This window comes from Perca flavescens, chromosome 15, assembly GCF_004354835.1.
Source record: "Perca flavescens isolate YP-PL-M2 chromosome 15, PFLA_1.0, whole genome shotgun sequence".
NCBI lineage: Eukaryota > Metazoa > Chordata > Actinopteri > Perciformes > Percidae > Perca > Perca flavescens.
Genome location: NC_041345.1, coordinates 11,576,947 through 11,599,341, shown reverse-complemented (window position 1 = coordinate 11,599,341; position 22,395 = coordinate 11,576,947). Strand labels below are relative to the sequence as shown.

At 41.2% G+C, this 22,395-nt stretch overlaps 1 protein-coding gene across 1 annotated transcript; it reads right to left on the bottom strand.

The window, feature by feature from the left end:
* Positions 1-593: 593 nt before the first annotated feature.
* On the bottom strand, positions 594-22,382 carry mosmoa (modulator of smoothened a). The gene is made up of 3 exons (XM_028600643.1): positions 21,387-22,382; positions 10,491-10,703; positions 594-974 (listed from the first exon to the last, which is right to left on the bottom strand). Exons 1-3 carry the CDS (start codon positions 21,490-21,492, stop codon positions 790-792), a joined length of 504 nt encoding a protein of 167 aa, XP_028456444.1. The 5' UTR covers positions 21,493-22,382; the 3' UTR covers positions 594-789.
* Between the last annotated feature and the right edge of the window lie 13 nt (positions 22,383-22,395).

Sequence of the window (22,395 nt, the reverse complement as noted above, 5' to 3'; positions counted from 1 at the left end):
GCGGCACACTTGCACCTTCCTCTCGTCCACAGCAGCCCGTGAGCTGGCCCGCACAGCTGTGCTCACAGCTGCTCTCCCCTGCCACACACCTGTGGCCTTGTGAAGTGACAGGCGAAAATATACACTGCCCTAAAGCCAAGCTGGCAGAAAACCCTCAAGTTGCCCTCAAGGATTCGGTTAAGTGAACCTCGATTACACTCAAGCTACTTCAGCGAAAAGGCTGCGTGGGTTGGAAGGAGAAAAAAAACAAAAAAGAACACAAAATGTACAACAACAGAAAAGCACACGACTGAAATAGCTAAGAGAAGCCAAAAATAGCAACAGGAGCAGTCGTGACGGTGCAGATGTGTGCTGACGGCGGCCGGGGGTCAAGTCAAGGAGAAGGCTGAAGTGGTCCTCAAAAAATGTGCGCCAGCATTGTGGCCGCAGTTGCCTTGACAGCAGCAGATTAAGCACCCTTTTCCAACAGAACAACAACCGTGACAGCCATATTTAAAATCAACAGTGGCACGGTGCTGCGACAACCTCGGCTGTCCGTTTTTTCACCCCTTTGTGCCCATGCCCCCTCCTTTTAGTGTTTTGTTCGTTGTCTCTTTTTTTTTTTTTTTTTTTTTGTCGTTCGGTACTCTGCGGTGCTGCGGCCCCTTGACACATAATCAAAGACTTCCCTGTTTCAGACTTCTGGTCAGAGTTTGTTGTTTTTGATTTTCAGTCATTGTGTGTTTGTGTAAATCCCGTAACATTTTCAGAGCCTCTGGTGTCGGTCCACAGGCGAGCATGGTCGAGTCCTCAGCCTGGGAGGCAAACTTTGCCTGCAAACAGAAGTCCCACTATGGTGAAGAAGATGGAGAGGACAAACAGCACGTACGAGGAGCCGACCACTGTGTTGTTGGGCAGCTTGTACGGCTGGCCTCCCACCTCGTTAATATAGAAGCCTATGGGAAAGATGAGCGCCGCCATGCAGAACAGGATCACTGGAAGGAAGGAGTGAGAGAGAAAATGTTAGCCTACTGTACACTTAAACATAAAATATCCTATGATTCTGTACAGACACCTCCTATTGCAAAAGAAATAAAAGATGGGACGCAAAAGAAGATCCGACCTCAGTCATTGTTTTAGCCTTTGTTCTCCACACAAGGTGCAGAAAATTAAGCATGAACTCACTCCACTTGAGCAGGAAGCATAGGCTGCTCAAATTGAATTAGATTTCAGCAAGTTCATTAGCGACCTCCAATAGTGCCTTTCAAATAGCTTTGAGAAAGCAATTACACAAAGCAGACCCTTGTGCTTTTTAGGAAGATGAGAGACTCAGTCAAAACGCACTGTGACACAAAATGTTTCCGTTAAATGGCATTTAACCTTTGGGTTTTAACATTAAAAGATATGTTACATGTCGTAGATAGCACATTATTCTGACAAATATACACTAACAGAATATCAAGCAACACATCAGAGTCGCCCAGTTTATAATCACCACACCAGCAATTGGGGGAACCCCACATTTTACGCCAAGATCAGTGTTATCAGCGCTTAAACGGGAACTTTCTACCAGCACTGGCAGATGGAACTGTCACGTATAGAGACTTCTATTCCAGAAGAAAGAACTAAAAACACGGCCATGGAACAGAGCATTTCATGCAACAGTATGCCGTGTGGATCACTACATATGTCAAGAAAAGCATGGTAGGTTTTGTTTTTGCAAAATATCATTGTTTGTTTATTTCATATTTCTGGTTTTTAGCAACCTTTAACGAACACCATTTTCCATAAGCCCTTCGACCTTTTAAGGGTAACTGTCTCGAGTCGGTGGTTAGTTCAGACACGTCTGTAATCACAGCAGGACAAAAAGTGAAACTCTGGCGAAAACATATGGCTATGGATGAAACCAAGTTACGATAGCATAAGTACTGAAAACTCAAAAGAATTCACTCTTTACATGTTACGTTTGCCATTCTGTTGGGTTGTTTGTATTTCTACCTTTCAATTACAATACTTCTGATATTGCCTGTCGGCAGCATTCGTCCGCAGTCAAATGTTTCGGCAAATCTCTAAAAAGATGATTGATTTAATGTCAGTCTTGAAGTTAGTAAAGTCATACTTTTGTGTGGCTTAGCATTATTTGTGGATAAAACTGTATCATTATCAAGTATTATCCTTGAGCTCACCACAGATTTACTGTATTTCTGACACCACTTGAAGGCAGCATTAGTATCAGTAAATGTTTCTCCATGAACCATAAATAAGCTCTTTAGAACAAACTCAGGCTGATTAACACGGTTTAAATTTCTCTACGTGCTTAAAGGCGCAAATCAGTGATCGGATTTCAGGCTTTCTAAACCGCAACATCCAGCCGTTGACACGCTGCAAGTTCAATCCTGAAATAGACTTTCCTACATTAAAGTCAAGACAAACATGAAAGACTGCAGGAAGCAACACATAAGCTGATGTTGTAGTTTCCTACAGCTGCCACTAGATGTTACATAAGAGCTTCAAATTACTGAGAGAAACCTTTCGTCAGACGCATGATTACAAACCTACTGTGCATCTAGGTTATTTTTGTTTGAACTGTGGCCGACTGAAACAAATTTACCATACCATACCACTCAGTGATTATTTATGCAATTTAGTAAACCGGCTTATAGTCCGCTTTCTGCACCTGATTTCGTCAAGAATGGTATGGGATTAGAGCAAAGGTCTTCAACAGGGGGTCCGCGACCCGTAAGGAGTCCTCAGAGTCACTGCAGGGGGGCAGGGCCAAATTATTATTATTATAAATCTATTAGAATTTTAAAGTAAAAAAAAAAAAAAAATACATTACCATTAATACAACAAATGCAAGAAAAGAAAGGCAAATAAGCCTTTTCGTGTAAAAAACTAACATTTCATTTACACAACATTGATGACAGGCTTTACTAATCAAGGTAAGGGTAGCCATTCACATATATATTTGAGCTTAAGGATTCACTGTGCTTCCACATGTATGTTTAATATTAAAATATTATGTACAAATCTGGCCCAGTATAATAAGAAACTCAATTGTATACAATATAGGCTATGTAGTAGGGGGTCACTGCTCTGTCTCTCTTTCAGCTAAGGGGTCCTTGGCCTAAAAAATGTTGAAGACCCCTGCATTAGAGAAACCTAATTTAAAAGAGTAGTCCTCTGATTTAGCAATGCCCTCCTATTACATGTCAGATTCACAATGGACAGAGGATTGAAATCGATAGAGCAGGCTATGCTAGCAAGCTGAGATGAAGATTGGCTAGGAGGTGTGGTATGCTCCCTTCTTTTAACTCCAACCATTAACCCCCCCCCACCACCCAAAAAAAACTGACTCTACTCCCCAGCACATGAAAACACACTTTGATGTGTAAAATCAGCAGAGTTCCCCTTTAACCAGACTTTTTTTTAATTGGCTTTTTCTAAATACGCATGTGCATGACAAAAACTTCAGAGGAAAATTAACCCTCTAATAAACAGTGAGCATGTTGTGATGTTCTGCACAGCATGTTTACAGCTGCAAAGCAAAGCAGAGGTCAGGGGTGAAGTCACGACTTATCATACTGTCCAGAAAGTAGGTGTCTGTGATCGGATAGCAAAGTTGTCACTAATTAGAAGAGCTCCCTTTTTCCATTTCCTTTAAATATGTTATTAGTATACATCCCTGAAGCTTTTGGTCCAGCTCTCAGTACACTTCTGTAACACACAGTGACGTTAAAACAGCCAAGCAAACGGTGAGACTTTTGTCAAACACAGATCAATGGCTGTGCAGAACTTGTGGAATGGCTTCATGTACTTAAAAATAACTATTGTTGCATTCAAAGAGCACAGTCGGATCAACATTTCTTCCTGGAATGATGTCTTAGAATGGTGGTGGTGGGGAAATGTGACCCGTTATATGCTACTGTGTGTGCTACATAAACTCTAAAGTTTAACCATCTTAGTTTTAAGCAGAATTACAAGTATTTCAATACTAGATATGACAGTTCTTTAAAGTTAACTGAGGCTGAGTGAAATTATTTTGGTTACCTCAACAGTGTGTAATCCATTTGACAGCACATGAAGCCATTTTTAACTTTCACCCTTTCTTTCCAATTAGCAGAGATGTTCAGTACCTGAGGGATGACTTTTCCAGGTCTCAAAAAGCTCACTGATGTTGCCTTTTTACAGTTTTGTCATGTTATGCAGCTAGATGAGTCTGGAGTAATACAGACATCTGGATATTAGGATTAGAAGACATTTTGTGGCCATTAATCAATATTCCCCCCCTAAAGATTATATCTATACATTATATCTAATGAGAAGTGGGCGATATGGATTAAATAAACAGACTGGAATATTTGTTTTTGGCTAATCCAGCAATTTCAATACCTGAAAAGTGTACGCGTGTAATACAATTTGTACACACAACATTGATGCAAATATAAAAATCCAATACTGCCATCGATCAGACCTGCTAATTTATTTGGAACATTATCCACAATATCCTAATGAAACCAGAGATATTCATGGGATGGCAACCATGGTATGAACGGTATCTCTTACAATATATCATAACATCAAGATTAACAGAGTCTGACAGATGACCAGGTTTCATAGTATTATGGCCCTTTTAACCATTTTTGTCACTGTACTTTCTGAAAAACAATATATATATATATATATATATATATATACATATATATACACATATATACATATATACACACACATACACACTAAGGTGCTAAGGTGCGTGTTGCGTTGACTAACTGGTCAGACGTCTCCAGCGAGCATAAATGAACAATGTCTGGTAAACTTGCATCAGAAAGCACATACAAGCTACTATTTACGTCTGTCATTTTGCCTGCTTATTGCTCGGGTAATGTGTTTATCTATGAGGGGCAGTATGATTGCAAAAGGATACAGGCTAAGGTAAGCTAAAGTGGAGCCAGAAAGATACAGCTCAGCATTATTCCTGCAAGCTTTGACAGTGAGTTAATTGAAGTGTACCTCACGGTCCACTGCTTCTCTTAGGTAGCCTGAACTGATGGCACACTTGTTTCGCCTGCTGCTGGTGAAACTACAGTATCTTAGCGGATAAACTAATGACTTATAAAGCACTAATGTCTAGTACAGACGTTACCGCTGCACTTAAATAATAGACCTGTAACAATGAGTCTATTATTCATTTAGTTAAATCGACAGAAAATTAACTTGCAACTATTCAGATAATTCAGACTGATCTCATGAAGTGGCGTATGTATGACACCCCAATTCATATGCGATGATTATAAAGACGCATACTCGCTATTTCGCGTGTTTATCAACGCCGTTTGGCCTCCATTGACTTACATTACCTTGCGATTGCGTTTGAATTGACGCTGTATGAAAGGCCGAAAATCTGCTTAAGGAGGTTGGTTGGGGTGGCGGATGGGTAAAACACAGGACATTCACCCAGGAGAGCGGGGATCACGTCCCTCGTGTGATGTTTCCTTTCCATGTTTGTTTTTTTCCTAAACCCAACCCCGTTCTTCTTTTCCTGATCCAAACAGTTTTTTCTTTTCAACCCAACCCCCACACGCAACGTGGCTTTAGATAGACGTTGCAGACTGCAGTCAGCTGTATACAACGTAGACATTAGGGCTGCAACAACGAATCGATAAAATTCGATTACAAAAAAAGTTGGCAATGAATTTAATTATCAATTCGTTGTGTTGCGCAACTATTACGCCACCTAGTCGCGGAGATAAAAAAAAAATTTAGTTGAACCCAAGGGGGTAAGCTTTGCTTCAGAACGCGAACCTCCGATGGCGCCATTTTGTTGCTACAAAGCGATCACCTCTTGTTAGCATTACACTGACCGCCATTTTTTTTTTACGTCACTTGACTGCGAATAACTTTACATCTGAAGCGTTTAAAGACTATTTGTTTATTTCTTAAGAAACACGACAATGTATAAAAGGCTCCATTACCTTGTACCTCACGTTATGGCTCCATAGCAGACGTTTTTATAAAAATAAGCTAACGATTGTGTCATAACCAAGTGACTTACTGTCGCACAATAGAGGAATTACCGTATAGTACAGGAGAAGCTCACAGGCAGTTTCGACTTACATGAGCTGTTTAGGTTTAATTACTAATGTTAACTAGCATGTTAGTTAGCAATAATTAGCCTGTGCCTACGTTATCTCCTTACATACACCTACACTCTCCGTTTCTAAAGATTGGGAATGATTGAGATTTCTCTTGTCACAGCTACCAGAAGACTTACAACTTTCAGACACGTTGCTCACGTCACATTTACGTTGTCTCTCTCAGTTGGAGGCTGCGCAGTAAAGCAAGAGATCACCGGAAAAGTGCTTCTAATAGCCTTCACTGGTCTCCGTCCAGAGCAACGCGGTCTATTGGTCCATTTTATATATGTCAATGTCTAATAGCCTTCACTGGTCTCCGTCCAGAGCAACGGGGTCTATTGGTCCATTATATAAAAAAAGAGCAGAGCGGGGGTAGAGGAAATACGGAGAGAGACCGGAGAGACCCGTAACGTTGTTCTGAAACACTCGGCGGAGGCAGAGAATCAGTACGACCCAAGTCATCCAAAGTGTGGGAGCATTTCACACTAAATATATCAGAAACGTGTTAATTGCAAGATAAGCAAAAGCGACACGGCATGGCACGGGCGCACCACGGTGATGAGTCAGCACCTAAAACGTAAACATGTTGGAGTCCTTGATGAGGAGGAAGGGAGTTCAACAGCAGGGTAAAGGGTCCGTGTACTTGGCGGCCAACAGATTTTCATTTTGAAAGGAAAAAAACAAAAACGAGAAACGGCCAGTTTCCCAATTACCATTAGTAAATAGAAAAACAAAAAACGGAAAACAACCCATTATTCGTTTTTTGTTTTGATATTAAAAAACGGAAAACGAAAACTATCTCGTTATCCGATTTTCTTTGATGTGTTTGTAGATGGAACTTGGAAATTAAAGTGTGTATAAGTCTTATTCCTCATTAATTTTTTCCGTGACCCGGAAGCGATCGTAGGTAGTAAGCGGCTGCATACCCGGAAATCATTTGGACATCAATGAGACCCATGAGACCATGGACAGTTAGAATGATAGACATAAAATGTTTATAGACGAATATGCTCGTTTTATATTAGAAAACCGAAAGAATGGGATGTATTGTGGGGATATAACAGCTGCGTTGGGTTCACAGTTTGTAACGATACGGGGGTTTTCTGAGATGAGTGTGCGGAGGTGGTGTGCTCAGCAGGGACTTGTGGCGAAACACAAGTTGACTTTTATTATGAAGTGGTCACAGGAGATTAGCGCTGCTCTCATTCATCAAAAATGAGTCTACACAACAAGACAACCATCATAATCTAATAATAATAATAATGAAGCGAAAACATTTTCAAAATTTCTCATTTTCACATAAAAGGTCTCTAACGTTGTTTTGCGCCATTGCTTTGGCAAATATCTGTCAAACAAACTAAAATCGAAACCATGATATGGCTTTCCCTTATCAAATCGCAAAAGACTCCGATTTAATACAACAATATCTGTCAAACAAACAGGGCTATAATTAGTATAAATAAGATATAAAATCAATATAAATGTGATTTTTGGAGGTTAAAAAAGTAACTAACTCTACATTTTAAATTAGCTACCTTTACTTTAAATCGGATAACGAGATAGTTTTTTGTTTTCCGTTTTTTAATATCAAAACAAAAAACGAATAATGGGTTGTTTTTTGTTTTTCTATTTACTAATGGTAATTGGGAAACTGGCCGTTTCTCGTTTTTGTTTTTTTCCTTTCAAAACCAAAATCCGTTGGCCGCCAAGTACACGGACCGTAAAGTCACTACACTATCCTACTTCTGTTCCGTTCTGAAGTGAGGAACGTACCGTCCCTCCAGTAGCTCTTCTAGTGCTGCTGTTTACTCGTTATCCAGCAGACTAGCATGACAAGCTAGCGTTAGCTTGTTAATAACAGTAATAAAGCAGGGGTGGTATAGTTTGCAAGACTAAAGACACGGTTTTATTCACTCGCCTTTTTTGGCCCATTCATTTTTCAATCTGTTATGTATATATGATGTGCTTTGTCCCATATCAGTTATTGTTGACAAATATATTTGTGTGTGGTGTATAAATGAACTTGCACTTACTACAATGATGGTAATAATTTAATGAATAAGTGTGTGTGTGTGTGTGTCTGTCTGTCTGTCTGTCTGTCTGTCTTTCTGTCTGTATCTGCTATTTGGGTTACTTACCTTTACACAACTATTAACTAAAACAACATGTATGTATGTATTGAGTTGATGTAAATGAATGCTTTTTTGTTTTTCTTTATCCAATTCATCAATTAATCGAAAAAATAATCGACAGATTAATCAATTATTAAAATAATACTTAGTTGCAGCCCTAGTAGACATACACACGGACAGTTGAAAATGCGTACTGATAACACGCCTCTTGGCTTTAGGAAAGTGGCGTGTATGTTTACGCAAAGTCATGATGTCACATTGGATAATTGTTTCATCGTTTTACCTTTTCCATGCAAAAATGTTCAACATCCTCTAGTTCCAGTTCCTCAAATATGAGGATTTGCTGCCTTTCTTTGTCTTATGTTATAGTAAACTGCATATTCTTGCATATTTATTATTACCCCACTTGGGGAAACACTGCTTGTGTGTGTGTGTGTGTGTGTGTGTGTGTGTGTGTGTGTGTGTGTGTGTGTGTGTGTGTGTGTGTGTGTGTGTGTGTGTGTGTGTAGCGACACAGAGGCGGGTCTGTGCAGGTCATACAAAGCTGTCCATTCAGGTGCCGGAGGCCTGGACCCAGTTACACTTAAGACTGCCCACCTTCTCTCAACCTTCAACACCTGGCTGCCCTGAATGCACCACCCCCGTCTCCTTACAACCAACTTCACTTTATTCTTCGTCCCTCCACGTCCATTTGCGTCTTTACATTGGCTCTTTACCTGTACAAACATGTTTTTTTCACGCAACTTGCCTTCTTTACTCATTTAAGCTCCCACCCATTTCCTCACTTAACTTCTCCCCTACTCAGCCATCAGCAGAGAGGTTTTGAAACAAAACAGCTCATTTCAATTTTGCCTTTTCATCCTACACTTCAACCAGGCTCAAGAGGATCCCAGGAAGACCATCAGTCTCTACAGTGTCAGCTAATGGTGGTCTTAAAAAAGAATAAAGTGATGATTTATCCTTCTCTTACAACAAACCAAGCCAACAAACCTTATTTTTGGATTTAAAGTGATAATCATCATTAAAAAGAATAACAACAATTTACCTCTCGTCTACTATGGCCAACAGAAGCTAAACAAGGGTGACAAATTATCACTGTTTCCATGGCAACTGCCTTCCTTTCCTTCAAGTGTGATGGTTAACAATGAGTCAACACCATCCAATTTAGCCAACACAGATTTGTGCTTACCGGACAGACAGACACGTTTGTGGAGAAAGTGGTGATTCATCGGGAATTAGGAAACGTTACAAAACCTAATAACAAATCTGCATTTGGCCTGGCAGACAAAAAAACTTGAGGAAAGCACAGGGTGTTTGTTCAAATCTGCAGAACAAAAAAGCCAGTGTCCTGAAAAATGCACCCTGCTTACAAACAATAATACAGAGCATTGTGACTTCACAGGCCACTGCTCCAACTGTACAAGTGTGCTTTACGCCGCCTATTCCCTTAACAGCCCAATCAAACTCCGCCCTCCCACACAGCCTTACGAAACCAGCCCAGCCACGGTGCACGAGATGGTGGATGGGTTATTATCGAGTGCTGGAAATACATCTAAAAAAAAATGAAGAGTGGCGATGTTCAAGGCAAAGAGGGAGAGAAAACACTAGAGAAATGCTGTGGCACATAAGCCACCCACTCTGGTATCAGAGGAGCTGCATTACTCAATAAATCAGCTTCAGGGAGCAAGAGGAGTCGTTAAGCATGCAGGAAAAAAAACTCATGAACGCACGCACGCACGCACGCACGACACGCACGCACGCACGCACGCACGCACGCACACACGCACGCACACACACACACACACACACACACACACACACACACACACACACACACACACACACACACACACACACACACACACACACACACACACACACACACACACACACACACACACACACACACACACACACACACACACACACACACACACACACACACACTTGGAGTTTTTTACGACACACTTATCTATACATCTAAATTAGCAGCGCATAACAGGGTCAATTTTGTGTGATGATTCAACCTCATCACTTCTCCTTTTATTATTCCCTTCCCTAAAGAGACTATGTCCATGAGAATACTAATGCTGCAAAGGTGACTTTCTATAGGTTATGTCAGGACAGATGCAGTGAGACAGAGAAGAAGGTGAGATAGCTCCAGGGAGAATTGTGCTGATGGCAAGTCCAGTAAAGCAAAACAATTTCATTCAGCGTGAATGTCATTGTCTGGTTCACTTACTGCCAGTAAAGGCGATCCATCGGGCGTATTTGGTGGCTTCTCGGCGCCAGTGCGATGCCACGAGCAGTCCACAGGTGACTGTGAGGGAGATGATGCCCATGATGATGAAGAAAAGTGTAGTGACCCACTCTGGGGGCAGCCGAGGTGGAATACAGGTCCGGTCTCTTCCGTGGATGGTCTGACATTGTCGGACTAGACCGACTGTAAGGGCACCTGCAGATAGAGGTTGTTGAGGAGGTTTTCACTTTAATTCGTCATTAAACAAGCACACAAAAAACACTGAATATTGGGTTTACCAGGTGATCTATGACAGGGAGTCTCAACCCTTTTTTGCAGTTTGAATATTTTAACACACATGAGGCCTTTTATTTCCTCTACCTCCTGTGAAGAAACTGTTGAGCTCTCATAAATTCTCTGAAAAATAGAAAAATAGGATAACAACATGCACAGATTGAGTAGCTAAGCAGAGATCAGACCATGGCAAGTTCAATGTAATTACTGCTAAAATAACCTAATGTACAATTTTTTTTTGCAGAATCATTTGATTCCTCACAACTTGGTAGCCCCAGAACTGGTCCGTAACATGTAACACAGGAGTTGGGAATCATCTATCAGAATTTAATGCAACACAGCAAACAAAATGCAAATAAACCACGGGTCTTCAATTTTTTTTAGGCCAAGGCCCCCCTCAATTGACAGAGAGACAGCGCAGGGACCCCCTGAATTGCACAGTTAATCCTTAAGCCTAACTGTATCTGTGAATGGCTACAGTAGTGGCTAACTTACCTTTAGGCCAGTAAGCCTATCCTCAATGTATTTTTCTTTTCACAAATTGCAGTTATCTTTGCCAATAAGTTGGATTCGTGTTCATTTATATTTTCAGTAGGGCTGTCGAACGTTTTTTGTTTGTTTTTTTTAATCGCTGAATTTCAGAACTGTTTTAAGTACATATTCTATACAATGGAAAGCAATTCTTACCAGTGTATATTGATTGGGAATCAAATGAACGCAAAGAAAGTTACTTTATGAACTTGATTTTAAGATTTGTATGTTTATTATTATTTATTTACTGTAAACAAAAGGAAAATGTGTGAATCTAGTCACACATTTAAATCTAGAGTCAATATTAGGGTAGGGTATTGTTTGGTTTGGATACCGGTGCTAAAGCGGTATTTTTAAAAACGGTACCGGTGCCTTAACCGATTTTTAAAAAACAAGTTTAAAAGGTCCCACGGCATGAAAATTTCACTTTATGAGGTTTTTTAACATTAATATGCATTCCCGTAGCCTGCCTATGGTCCCCCAGTGGCTAGAAATGGTGATGGGTGTAAACCGAGCCCTATATAAAAGCATCCAAAGAGCACCATGTCATGGGACCTTTAAAAAGAAGACGGTTTTTTTTTTATGTCGGTAACATTAAAGAATGGCTTGTTTATCGCTAAGGCCATATGGTAAAAATTAAATGGTTTCATAATAATGTAATAACTATAGAACAATAACTTATTTCACTAGTAAATAGCTGTTGAACGACAAAAACAACCACCAGATGGGAAAAGGGCATTTAACAATAACTTTGCCCCACGACGCTGTAGGTTACCAGTTTCATTGAACGCGTTTTTTCCGACAACAGCAGCTGCAGATGGTTACATCCCGGTGCCGGAATCCTCTACAGCGAAATACAGACAAACTTTACACCGTTTAGCGTTAGCTGTCAGCATTGTAACAGTGTTTAATCCAGCTACTAGCTAGCGGTAGGCTAACATTAGCTGCTGTCGAGTGTAGTGTTAGCTAGCGTCACGTGCAGCGATGTTTCTGTTGCCTCTAACATCTGTTTCAGAGCATCAGAGAGAAGCGCAGGCATATCAGTGGCACCGAAATCCGCGTTGCTATTCCTGCAGCAGCAGGATGTGTTACGAGGAAGTATGGCAAAGTGCGGCAAAGGGTCAAAATAGTAGCCTGTTAGGCAAGACGCGAAGCAGAGTGAAGTGAAAATAAATTAATAAAGGGTGGCATGTGATTAATGAGATTAAAAAAAAAATTTACGTGTTATGATCGGCCCATAATCACATCACAATTAACGCGTTAATGCTGACAGCCCTAATTGTCAGGACAATTAGGGCTGTCCAGGACATTCATTCTAAAATGTCCCAAAACTAATGATAACACGGTGCATTATTAGCAGAAGACACCTAAAACACAAGATAAGTGGCTTTGAAACGTCAAAAACACGTAGAGGCAGCCCGAGACCCACTGCACGCAAACTTCCTACACGGAGGACATTTGCGCAATTTGCGCATGTGATGCAAATTTCTTTGACTAGATATTTAAGGGTGACAGTATGCCTCAAGGCCTGAATAAAAACTGTGGGTGAAAAAACTACAAGAATGAAAATTATTGTCTTGTACTGAACAGCAAAACTAATTTGGAGGATGGGAGACAAAAGTGTAGCAGCTCAGCTGACGTCAAAGTGAGAAAGAGAAACAAGTGAAGGAGGAGAGAAGAGAAAACCTCCTTTAGTTAGTCAACAATTCAGTGCTGGCGAGGAGCTGGGGGGGTTGCTCTCTCCACACTGGTGGGCTCAATTATGGCGGCCAATATTTTTTCCGTGGGCTTTCACACTCAAGAACAGATAGTGAGGCCTAAATCAATCATGTCAGTTACTGAATCCATCCAACGCAAGTATGACAATGATATCAAGACAAATTTTCAGCAGCTTTTGAGACCCAGTATCTCTGTAAATATATGTCAAAGACTTCTACACTTGACAATAACCTTCGCCTTCCTTCATCTCTAGTCTTTGGCTAGGATCTTTGAATATCTAAGTATGCACACTGATGTTCTACTCTACCCATCCATCATTGATCAGACAAGGAGTCAAATGGACTCATGTCTCACTATGAGTCATGAGCAGAGCTCTGCTAAAGCTCGAGTGTGAAGGCCAGTACTCCGAGCAGGAACATGCGCCAGTGGTGCAGCCACTCTGGAGGGACGCCATTCAATTAGAGCAGGTCCTCAAGGGGATTTTCTACCTGAGTAAGCAGAACAGCATCGCATCACTCAGGCCTCTGCTGATCAAAGGTCTCGGGCAAATGTTCATTTGAAAAATTAGAGGGGTTTTAGTACACTTGGATGATGTATAGTGGTCTTTTGGGATGGCAGATGAGCTGTCCTACACCCCATGCTGCATTGGACACTTTGTATTTGTAGACAGATTATAGGACGTTGTTATACTGTGTAAAGAGACACAACAGCACTGCATGAAAAATGCAGCACCCTTCTTCATTTCAATGAAGCCACAAGGCAGATAAAACTTGGTTTTTTGCAGCAACATCCTGCAGCGAGCACTGCATTGGCCAATCAAATTGGTACAAGCACACATTCCCGGGTAATTACGTTGTAACATGAATGAGAGAATTGTGCAGTTTACCTGGCAATTGTCTCAACAGAGGTTAAAAACATTTTCTTCTTTACAAGTTAACAGCAAAAGACACAAACGACTGTAGCGTGTTCTGGTCGTTGATAATCCTTTAAAATCGTTGATGTTTTAATCAAACTGACCTTCTGGGATTGCATGTCTTTGTCACACAGGTACCTGAAGCAACACTCCCTGACAAACGCAGCTCCTTGCGTTTCTTTAACGCAACACTGTTTTCAGTCTTCAGTCTTAAAATGGCACTAGCTATAAATGTCATAATTAATAAACCCCACACTTTAAAAACTTTCAAATTCAAAGGCTATATTTTAATTTATTTTTGCTAGCGGTCTTCTTTTTTCCTGCTTTTGTTGCATATGGTGGCTCATTACCACCATCTGTTGATCAGGCCATTGGCATGTGCATCCTCGTGTGAGTGCACGAGATGAACAAAATGGGGACCCACACATGGATAACTCCATAGCGCTAAAAGAGGTCCAAAACTCCCCAGGGAACCTTTAAATAAACTTTGTCCATCTATGTAAAACTGCTAAACATATACGGTATGTGGCTAAGCTAATTCTGAATTGAAGCTTTAATGGCACAATGTCTTCTCAGAGTAATGCAGGGACGTTATTTACTCTACATGTTTGAGGCATTATCTGAAAAAAGAAACACAAAATACCACAAAATAACCCATTCACTGAAAAGGCAAGTCTGTGTGGGCGACATCATAAAAGTTCAACAGGGGCTCAGCAGGTGGGCGGACGTGTCATAAAGATAAGTATGTGAGCTAGAATTTCAGAAGGTCAAGTGCATTACTTGCTCTGTCTGGCACCCAAATCCAGACATTTTATAACCTGTCTGCTATAACCCTTTGTATATTTACACAATGAATACACAATGCTGCTAATAACCCTTTTGAGTCCAACGCACTTGAATACGAACAGAATAGCAAAGCCTGTGTGAGAAAAATGTTCATGTCGCTCCGGGGGTGTGGTGCGTTCTGCAGGTGGTCCAGAAGAAATCCTGTCCCCTTTTAAAACACCCATTGAAAGTACTGCTGTTCTAGTAACAACCCACGCACACAATGCAAGTGGTTTAAAAAAACCCTTGGGAGCTGTAGATGTTAAAGTTAGCTATGGAGCTGAAGAACTGAGGGCTTTAGATCTGCTGTTACAGGCATACAAACCTACATTTTAGACTACACACAGCATTGCTGTCATTAGGGTACACCTTTCATTGCAACCAAGGAAAAACTGAAAAGGATGTTCTCTGTCTTCACTTTTACGTTATTGCTAATGCAATTCAATTCTCGCTGTGCAGAAACCATAGCAGAAACATAAAAATGGCACATGAATAGCTCACAGGCTTACTCAACAGCCTATTACTGAAGTCGGTAACAAAGTAACCTTGAGCAAATCAAAGTATGGGAGGCGAACAAGGTAAAAAAAAAAGCAGGAACTTGTGCTGGGAACAGAAAACCATTAAGCAAAAGTTTGAAAGCTGCAGTTAATGGCACCGGTTTATGACCATTTCTCCTGGATCTCCTGGATCCTCTGGCCTCCTGCTGTTTCACTAGCTCTCTGTGCAATTCCTGCCTTACAACAGGCAAGCACGCTATGGTACACGGACGCAGGTAAACAACTCAACAAGCAGGCGCGCACACAGACACAAACAGTTTTTGTTAAAGTCAGACTTATGGTCAAAAAGCAACGGTTGTGTTCATGATACATATTTCATTCTAACATGGGAGACTCCACTTCTGTCTTAACTTGCAAACACACAACCCTACAAAGCCAATCTTGTCGTGTAACAGAAAACGAATAAGCCTATTTCCCAAAATGTCAAATTATTTCTTTAACTGAGGGAAGACATTAAAAAGTACAACTAAGCACCAATGGCCCATTTTCACCCTCTGGCAAACATGATGGGCAAAAGTCAGAGTGAGGAGTGAAGGGAGCATCTGGCTGTATAAAAGGTAAGGTCGCTGTTCAGTTGTGGGTAATAAATACATATTGGGCAGGAAGATCACAAACTGGGAGAGTGATGCTGCAGTTTGCAGTCTAGTAGTGATATTGTTCTTGACAAGGTGATGGCACATCTCTAGTATAATGACCATTTCCAAACACAGCAAATCAATGTCAGTCTATCTACTGATCGAGCACATCCACAGGGTCAAAATTAATCAAAGGTGAACTCTGACCTACAAGTCCACCGAAGTAAGAAACAATGCTTGAACTCAGTTGAAGTAAACAGGACAGAGAGCCACTGTGACCATACCTTGAGCCTGCTCGAAACAGCCTAAATGGATTCTCTTTAGTTTACGAACAAATCTTTATGGCCCCTCTGTCTCTAACATACAGAAATGAATAGGTAAATCCTGTATTTTGAGGCCCTACTCACTTTCACGCCCCCATCGGGCTCTCTTACCCTGCCGTCAACTTTGTGCATACTATGATCAAAATACTCCTCTCACCATGTCTCGGTCCAAATGAGAGGAAATGAGGTCCGAGTCTGCTCATCTTCAGCATGAGGATGCTATCATTAGTGGAATATGGGGGGGTGCTGCTGTTTCAAAGCTCTGGAGGGATGAGTCAAACAGGCCTCTGAACTGTGGTGGGCAGCAAGTAGGCAAGCTAAAGCAGCAAACAGATGCGTCTTCTGCCACTGCTGCTGCTGGAGGCTTTTAAAGCACCCACTTGCCTTGTTGGGGCACTGGAGCACAGCTGCTGTGTACGGCCAAAACTTGCATACAAACCATGTTAGACCAGCCCAAGAGAGTATTGCATTCTTTCAACATAAGTGCTAAATGACAAAGCTAGTCTGATCTAATATACAACCTGCAGCGCCTATATAAAAGCTAAATAAGCAGACAGCAGTTGTAATGCTATCACCTACATGGAATGAAAGTAAACACTTGGGCCACCTGCAGGCAGTGAGTGATACAGCTGCTATTTTTTTTCATTTTAAAGCTGCTGTTTTCTGTGTGCGAGTTAGGGGTGTAACAGTAAACAGAAGTCACCATTCGGTTCATACCCTGGTTTAGGAGTCACAGTTTGGTGCAAATTCGGTACAGTAGTTCTGCTTTTGCGTCTAAAAGGCAGCGTGAAAGCAGCGGAGATAAGGAGTTAGGATCTGCATTGTTTTCTCCTTGTCCCGTCGAATGTGCGCTAGCATGTTGAACCGGCAGGCAGGTCTGGTATTTTATCGTCATAGTGGGACTGACTCACATACTAATTAGCTTGTTGTGCAATCCCCAGCACCTGACTGTACGAACGGCTTCTGGACGAAACTTGCGCTTGTGAACTTTATTTCCACATCACGCGAATTAATCTGCATCGGTGTATTCTGCGCGCACCAAACCGTGACCCCGGCGGTTCGGCACGAATACACAAACTGTTACAGTCCTAAACAGCGTAATTTTCAAACCAAGTCATGTTTACATCTGTAGTTCTAAACCAGCGCTGCTGTTTTTGTCCTTTCCTGTTGGAGGCAAAGGTTGGACTGAAATGCAGGTCTAAACTGCTGACTCTAAAACTCTGCAACTAGATGACATTGGCTGGGCCTGGTTTCAGTTGCTTTGCATCAGGGACACTGTGTGTCCTTGTGCTTTGAAAAAGAATAACTAAAATAACTAAATGTAATATTCCTCCATTTCATCATTCATTTCTATATATGTATTTAATTATATAATTACAGAAGCCGTTCCTGTGCACAAGTGATTATTTACTGCAATTTTGACAAATCTTAGTCTTTTTCATGCATTTTGTACATTTATATTGTTTCCTATTTGAAACTATATATGAAATTATATGCAATGTTTGTTTGTTTTTCCCAATAAGCGAACAAATGTGGCATTTTATGCATCAATGTATTTGTTAGATGTTATGATAGTAAATGGAGTTGTGTACTGTTTGAGTAATTTACCACATAAGGTACTGACTGAGCAGAGTGTATCAGAGGTTATTCAGGCTCTATGACATTCACTCTGGTGACAAGTATCTGCAAGGGCGGTCAGCAGCGGACGAGAATCAGTTTGTGGCGGACACTACAGCAACAATGGCTTTGTCTTGAAGCTCAGCACAGGAAATCAACTTCAGCTGGTATTGCCTGAGGATATCACACTGAAGTGAGGACAGTGTCATAGATACACACTCTGTCTTTTGTGTTGTGTTACAGTAGTGCTACTTCTCCTTCCTCAAATGTTTGTTTGTTAACGTATTCTTGATTTGCTCTCCAAAAGCTTTGATCAAATCACTTGACCAAAACAGGAGGCAAAAGCCACACACACTTAATGAGCGAAGGCAGCTTTATTGCTGCTAACTGCCCAGGAGAACATGTCTGTTTCTCGACACTGAGTACAAAGAAGACACATTGAGGTCCTACATAGGAGCGTTGTCAAGTGCTGAGCACCCCTAACAAACAAAACAACAACAGAGCTGGGAACCAAAGGTCAGCTGACTGGAGATAATACAATCTGGGGAGTCACTAGGGGCTCTTACTTCATAATAACTAAACTTCCAACACTACACTAGTCTATTGAATGGGATTGACAAAATAATGCAAACCACTCATGATAAATAGTTTAACTCCGATATAACTTAATAAATTAGCGACATCAGCTCTAATAGAGGCCTAAGAATCCAACCAAAGAGTGTAACAGAGCCCCAAATAGAAACTGTAAATTTGTATTTAATATGCCTAGACCATCTTAAAAGTCAAAACAAAAAAAGTCTTTTGTTTTGACTTTTAAGATGGACAAAACAGGCAAGACTGTACTGACAAAGAGGATAAAGTTGAAACTAAGAAATGTAAAAATAAGAAGACCACCTAAACAGACTTCACTTTAACGCCCCCATTTAACATTTATAATTACTATAACACTATACAATGAAGTTGTAAGCAGCTATATACTGCAACTGTGTTTTACTATACTACTACTCTACTATAAAGTTTGTCTTTTATTATAAGTTCATACACCAGTCTCCACTCATTGGTGCCCACAGAAGACAAATACTTATAAAAACTTTTATCTGCTTACAACTACATTATAGTGGGTTATAAATCATTATTTGATATTTAGGTTAAAGTGGTACAGCAAAAACTAACCACAAATGTGTGTGGTTGAGACCGCACACCCAACCCATAAAGACTAATCCAGAATCTTTTATTTACACTCAAAGCTCTGTCACAAAAAACGTCTTGTACATTGGCATTTAAAGTGCACATTATGATGCATTTCTAGTTAATGTACAGCTGTATAATGAAAATCTGCTTTTATTTTTTCCATTGACTCAATAATGTAAAGAGGCTTTTATAGGACTACGTTGCTGCTGATCCCTTACCAAGATGGACAGAAACTGTAACCTACTATCCAAGGTGAATATATACTTAAAATGTACTAACTGCCTTCCTAGATTAAAGAACACTACAGAACAATGACTAGAATAAAAACCTAAATTAATTTACACTCGTTCAATTGTATTGACTAATCGATTAGTTGATTCAATCGACAGATCTGTAAATCGGAGTTTCTCCGCAAAGAGTCATGCAAAAGCGCCACTTTAATTCTTGTGTTTACCAGAGATGTGCTCATACAGTTCTTGGAAATAAGTCATTCAGCATGAAAAAAGCATAAAACATGACTAATCGTCTATATAAATCTTAGTTGACTAAGACCAAAACGACCGATTAGTCGACTAATCAACTAAGAGGGAGCAGCCCTAGTGTCCATTAAAAATTGGTATAGGACACCTACTAAGGAGTTCCGGGGAAACTGAGTGTTTCCCGTTCTAAATTAAATGGACAAAAAAAAACAGGATGGCGCTAACACACAAGCTTCAAGATGCAAGTTATACTTCCTCTCTGAACTTCCTTTGTTTCACATTTAGCGACCATCTCACATCCTGTTCGCTTTTCAACTCGCTACTTCAGGCTGTGGCCGACAGTAAACATGGCCTATCATTTGTTCATTAAAGTCTTTATATTGATTTTGGGACAATGGCATTGCTGGATAGCTAGCTTGTCTTGTTGGTAAACATACTGTGAAGTTATATTTACAGATTGTCAACCGTACACAATGTTACGGACTTTTGATCTTGCTAGAATAACGTTAGCTAGCTAAAGTCTGGTTGGTAGTGGTCTGAGCTAAAGGGTTCTATGAGCTGAGTGGACTAGAAATATTTAGATAAGACATATCTAAAGTCTGTCCTATTTACTGGAGTAGTGACCAACATTTTCATTGCATAAGAACCTTATGGGATGGGAATGCTTGTTCCAGGTATTAGTCAAACCCTCCGGTGTTACCAAGGAAACGGACTTATTGTTTGAAAAACTTTCAATTTTCATTGCAAACGCATAAAAATATATAAATGGTCTTAAAAAATATATATTTAGCAAGGTTCTGGCCTCCCCATCGTCCATTAATTCCTGATAATGAACACTTTGTCGGGCATTAAAAGGTGCTGTAATGTAACATCGACAACTTCTCAGTCCCTCCCCCTTTCTGCTAAAGCCCAAAACTGTCTCCTAAGCCCCTCCCCCCACAAGGGAGAATGAATGTGTGTGCATGAGCAGTGATTGACACGCTGTAGGAAACCTGCTCTAACACACACACACACCACAACACTGCAGTTTAAATGTAGCGAAGTTTCTACTTTCTGTACGGTTACCCACTTTTTGGCTGTAGTAAACTAACTTTAGATGGGAACTCTCTAATCAATCAAATGGCATGCATTGTAGATGGTGCCCTCATTTCATTTGCATCCTATTATTACTTTTGAACGGATTGCATATTTTGTGGAGCCAATAGAGGTTAGGTGTGTGTTGGCAGATGATGGACCCTCCCTGACCCAGTTACTAATCTGTCATCCTACAGAGGGAACAAAGAGGAGCAGCTGTCTATCAATAGCCTTGATGTGTTTTCAGGACCGACACAAATAAAGCAGAGGACTAACAGCACGTGCTTCTCTCCAAAAATCAGGAGGGACACCACAAATGAGCACCTGCTTCGGTTCCTCAAGTGATCGCTGATTAGATTGATCACTTTAAATGTCAAGTCACAAGAGGAATACAGGATTAAACATTACTTCGCTTAATCAACTAGTCGGTGGACAGAAATAAAGGCTGCAACTAACGACTATTTTAACGATTTATTCTGTTCTGTTTTTCCCGAATTATGATGGCCGTTTTTCTCGATTTTCTGACATTTTTATAGACTAACCCTAGACGCAGCAGAGGTCCATGGTGCTGATCAATCAGGTATGAAATTGTAATTATTGGTCTTGATATTTTAGTGAATAAGAAGCGCCATAAATATGCAAAGAACACACTGCTGTGTAGGACAAAAGATGTTGCTGCAGATGAATGGAGCATATCTTTGTTGTGGAGATTATCGGATGGGAAATGGTCATGTGGTGTGGTGGCAGTGAAAAAACAAACAATGGTAGTTTTCAGTGGCAGCTGTGGCCTGCTTCATTTACCTGCTGATTCACCAGTGTTGATCCAGTCTGGGTTTGCAATGCTGGCTATTGCAAAGATATCTGCTGCCAGAAACAGGCACCCTGAAATGATCGTTAGTTTATCCATATCGCCAGCTTATGAAGCGGTGAATGACGTGGAAAAATGTGGTGGTCGTAGTCCAAATGTGAACCGAGTGTTAGGAGATTCAGGGTGGGTTGTTATCTGTTATCAGTCAAACCTCGCCCCCTTCAACAGGAGCCTGCTGCTGTGGTTCTGCTGTGCATTTTGCAGCAACGTTAGCTCCTTCGCGTCAAGCAAGCAAGAGCCTCCAGCTACACAAGGCTCAAAAACGACGCACAAAAGCATCACATCGCAAATGCCCGTTGTAGTCCAGTAAGGTAAAACGATAGCTCACTCAGCGCCGGGGCCCTGAACTGTTTGTGTTGTCCTTCGGATCCGTTTAGCAGCAGCAGCCGCAACAGCAGCATCTGGTACAGCTGCAGCAAGCAAGCTAGCTATTTCCCAGATTCGGGCTCGGTGTGCCGAGCTGCGGCCCAGAGGCTGCTCGACGGCCGAGACCGCGCTAGCATTTCAGGCACAATGTCACATAGACGGAGGTGGAGAAGAAGCAAAGCAAGTCCCCCTCACTTCGCAGTATCCGTGTTTCCAACGAAGGTCTAACGTTAACGTTAGCTAGCCGTCAGGAAAACGGGAACCCATCACCCTCTCTTGCTTATTCGAGCCAGTTCTCCCTCTTCGCTGGAATAGCATCTGGTACTTTCAGACCGTTAGCTTTACCTCGTCTTCTTCTTTGGACCACGGTGAGGAGTCGGTATTTAACGCTGCGTATTTAAATCCAAAATAGACGTTATAAGTCCCGATGTGGACGGTAAAGCGTTAACGTTATTGTTATGCTTTCCACTCGTGTGTGCCCACCGTTAGCTCAGCCTCCCTTTCTGCCAAATGACATCAGGCGAACACCCTCACGCAGCGTCGCACACGCAGAGCTCAGTGAGAATGGGGGGCGGA

What these genes read in the sequence shown, in the direction of transcription:
- mosmoa (XM_028600643.1), bottom strand. Translation starts at nt 21,492, where the DNA reads ATGGATAAACTAACGATCATTTCAGGGTGCCTGTTTCTGGCAGCAGAT. An exon ending in CAACACTGGTGAATCAGCAG is followed by an intron (nt 10,704 to 21,386) that starts GTAAATGAAGCA and finishes CTCTATCTGCAG; the next exon opens with GTGCCCTTACAGTCGGTCTA. An exon ending in ATGGATCGCCTTTACTGGCA is followed by an intron (nt 975 to 10,490) that starts GTAAGTGAACCA and finishes CCTTCCTTCCAG; the next exon opens with TGATCCTGTTCTGCATGGCG.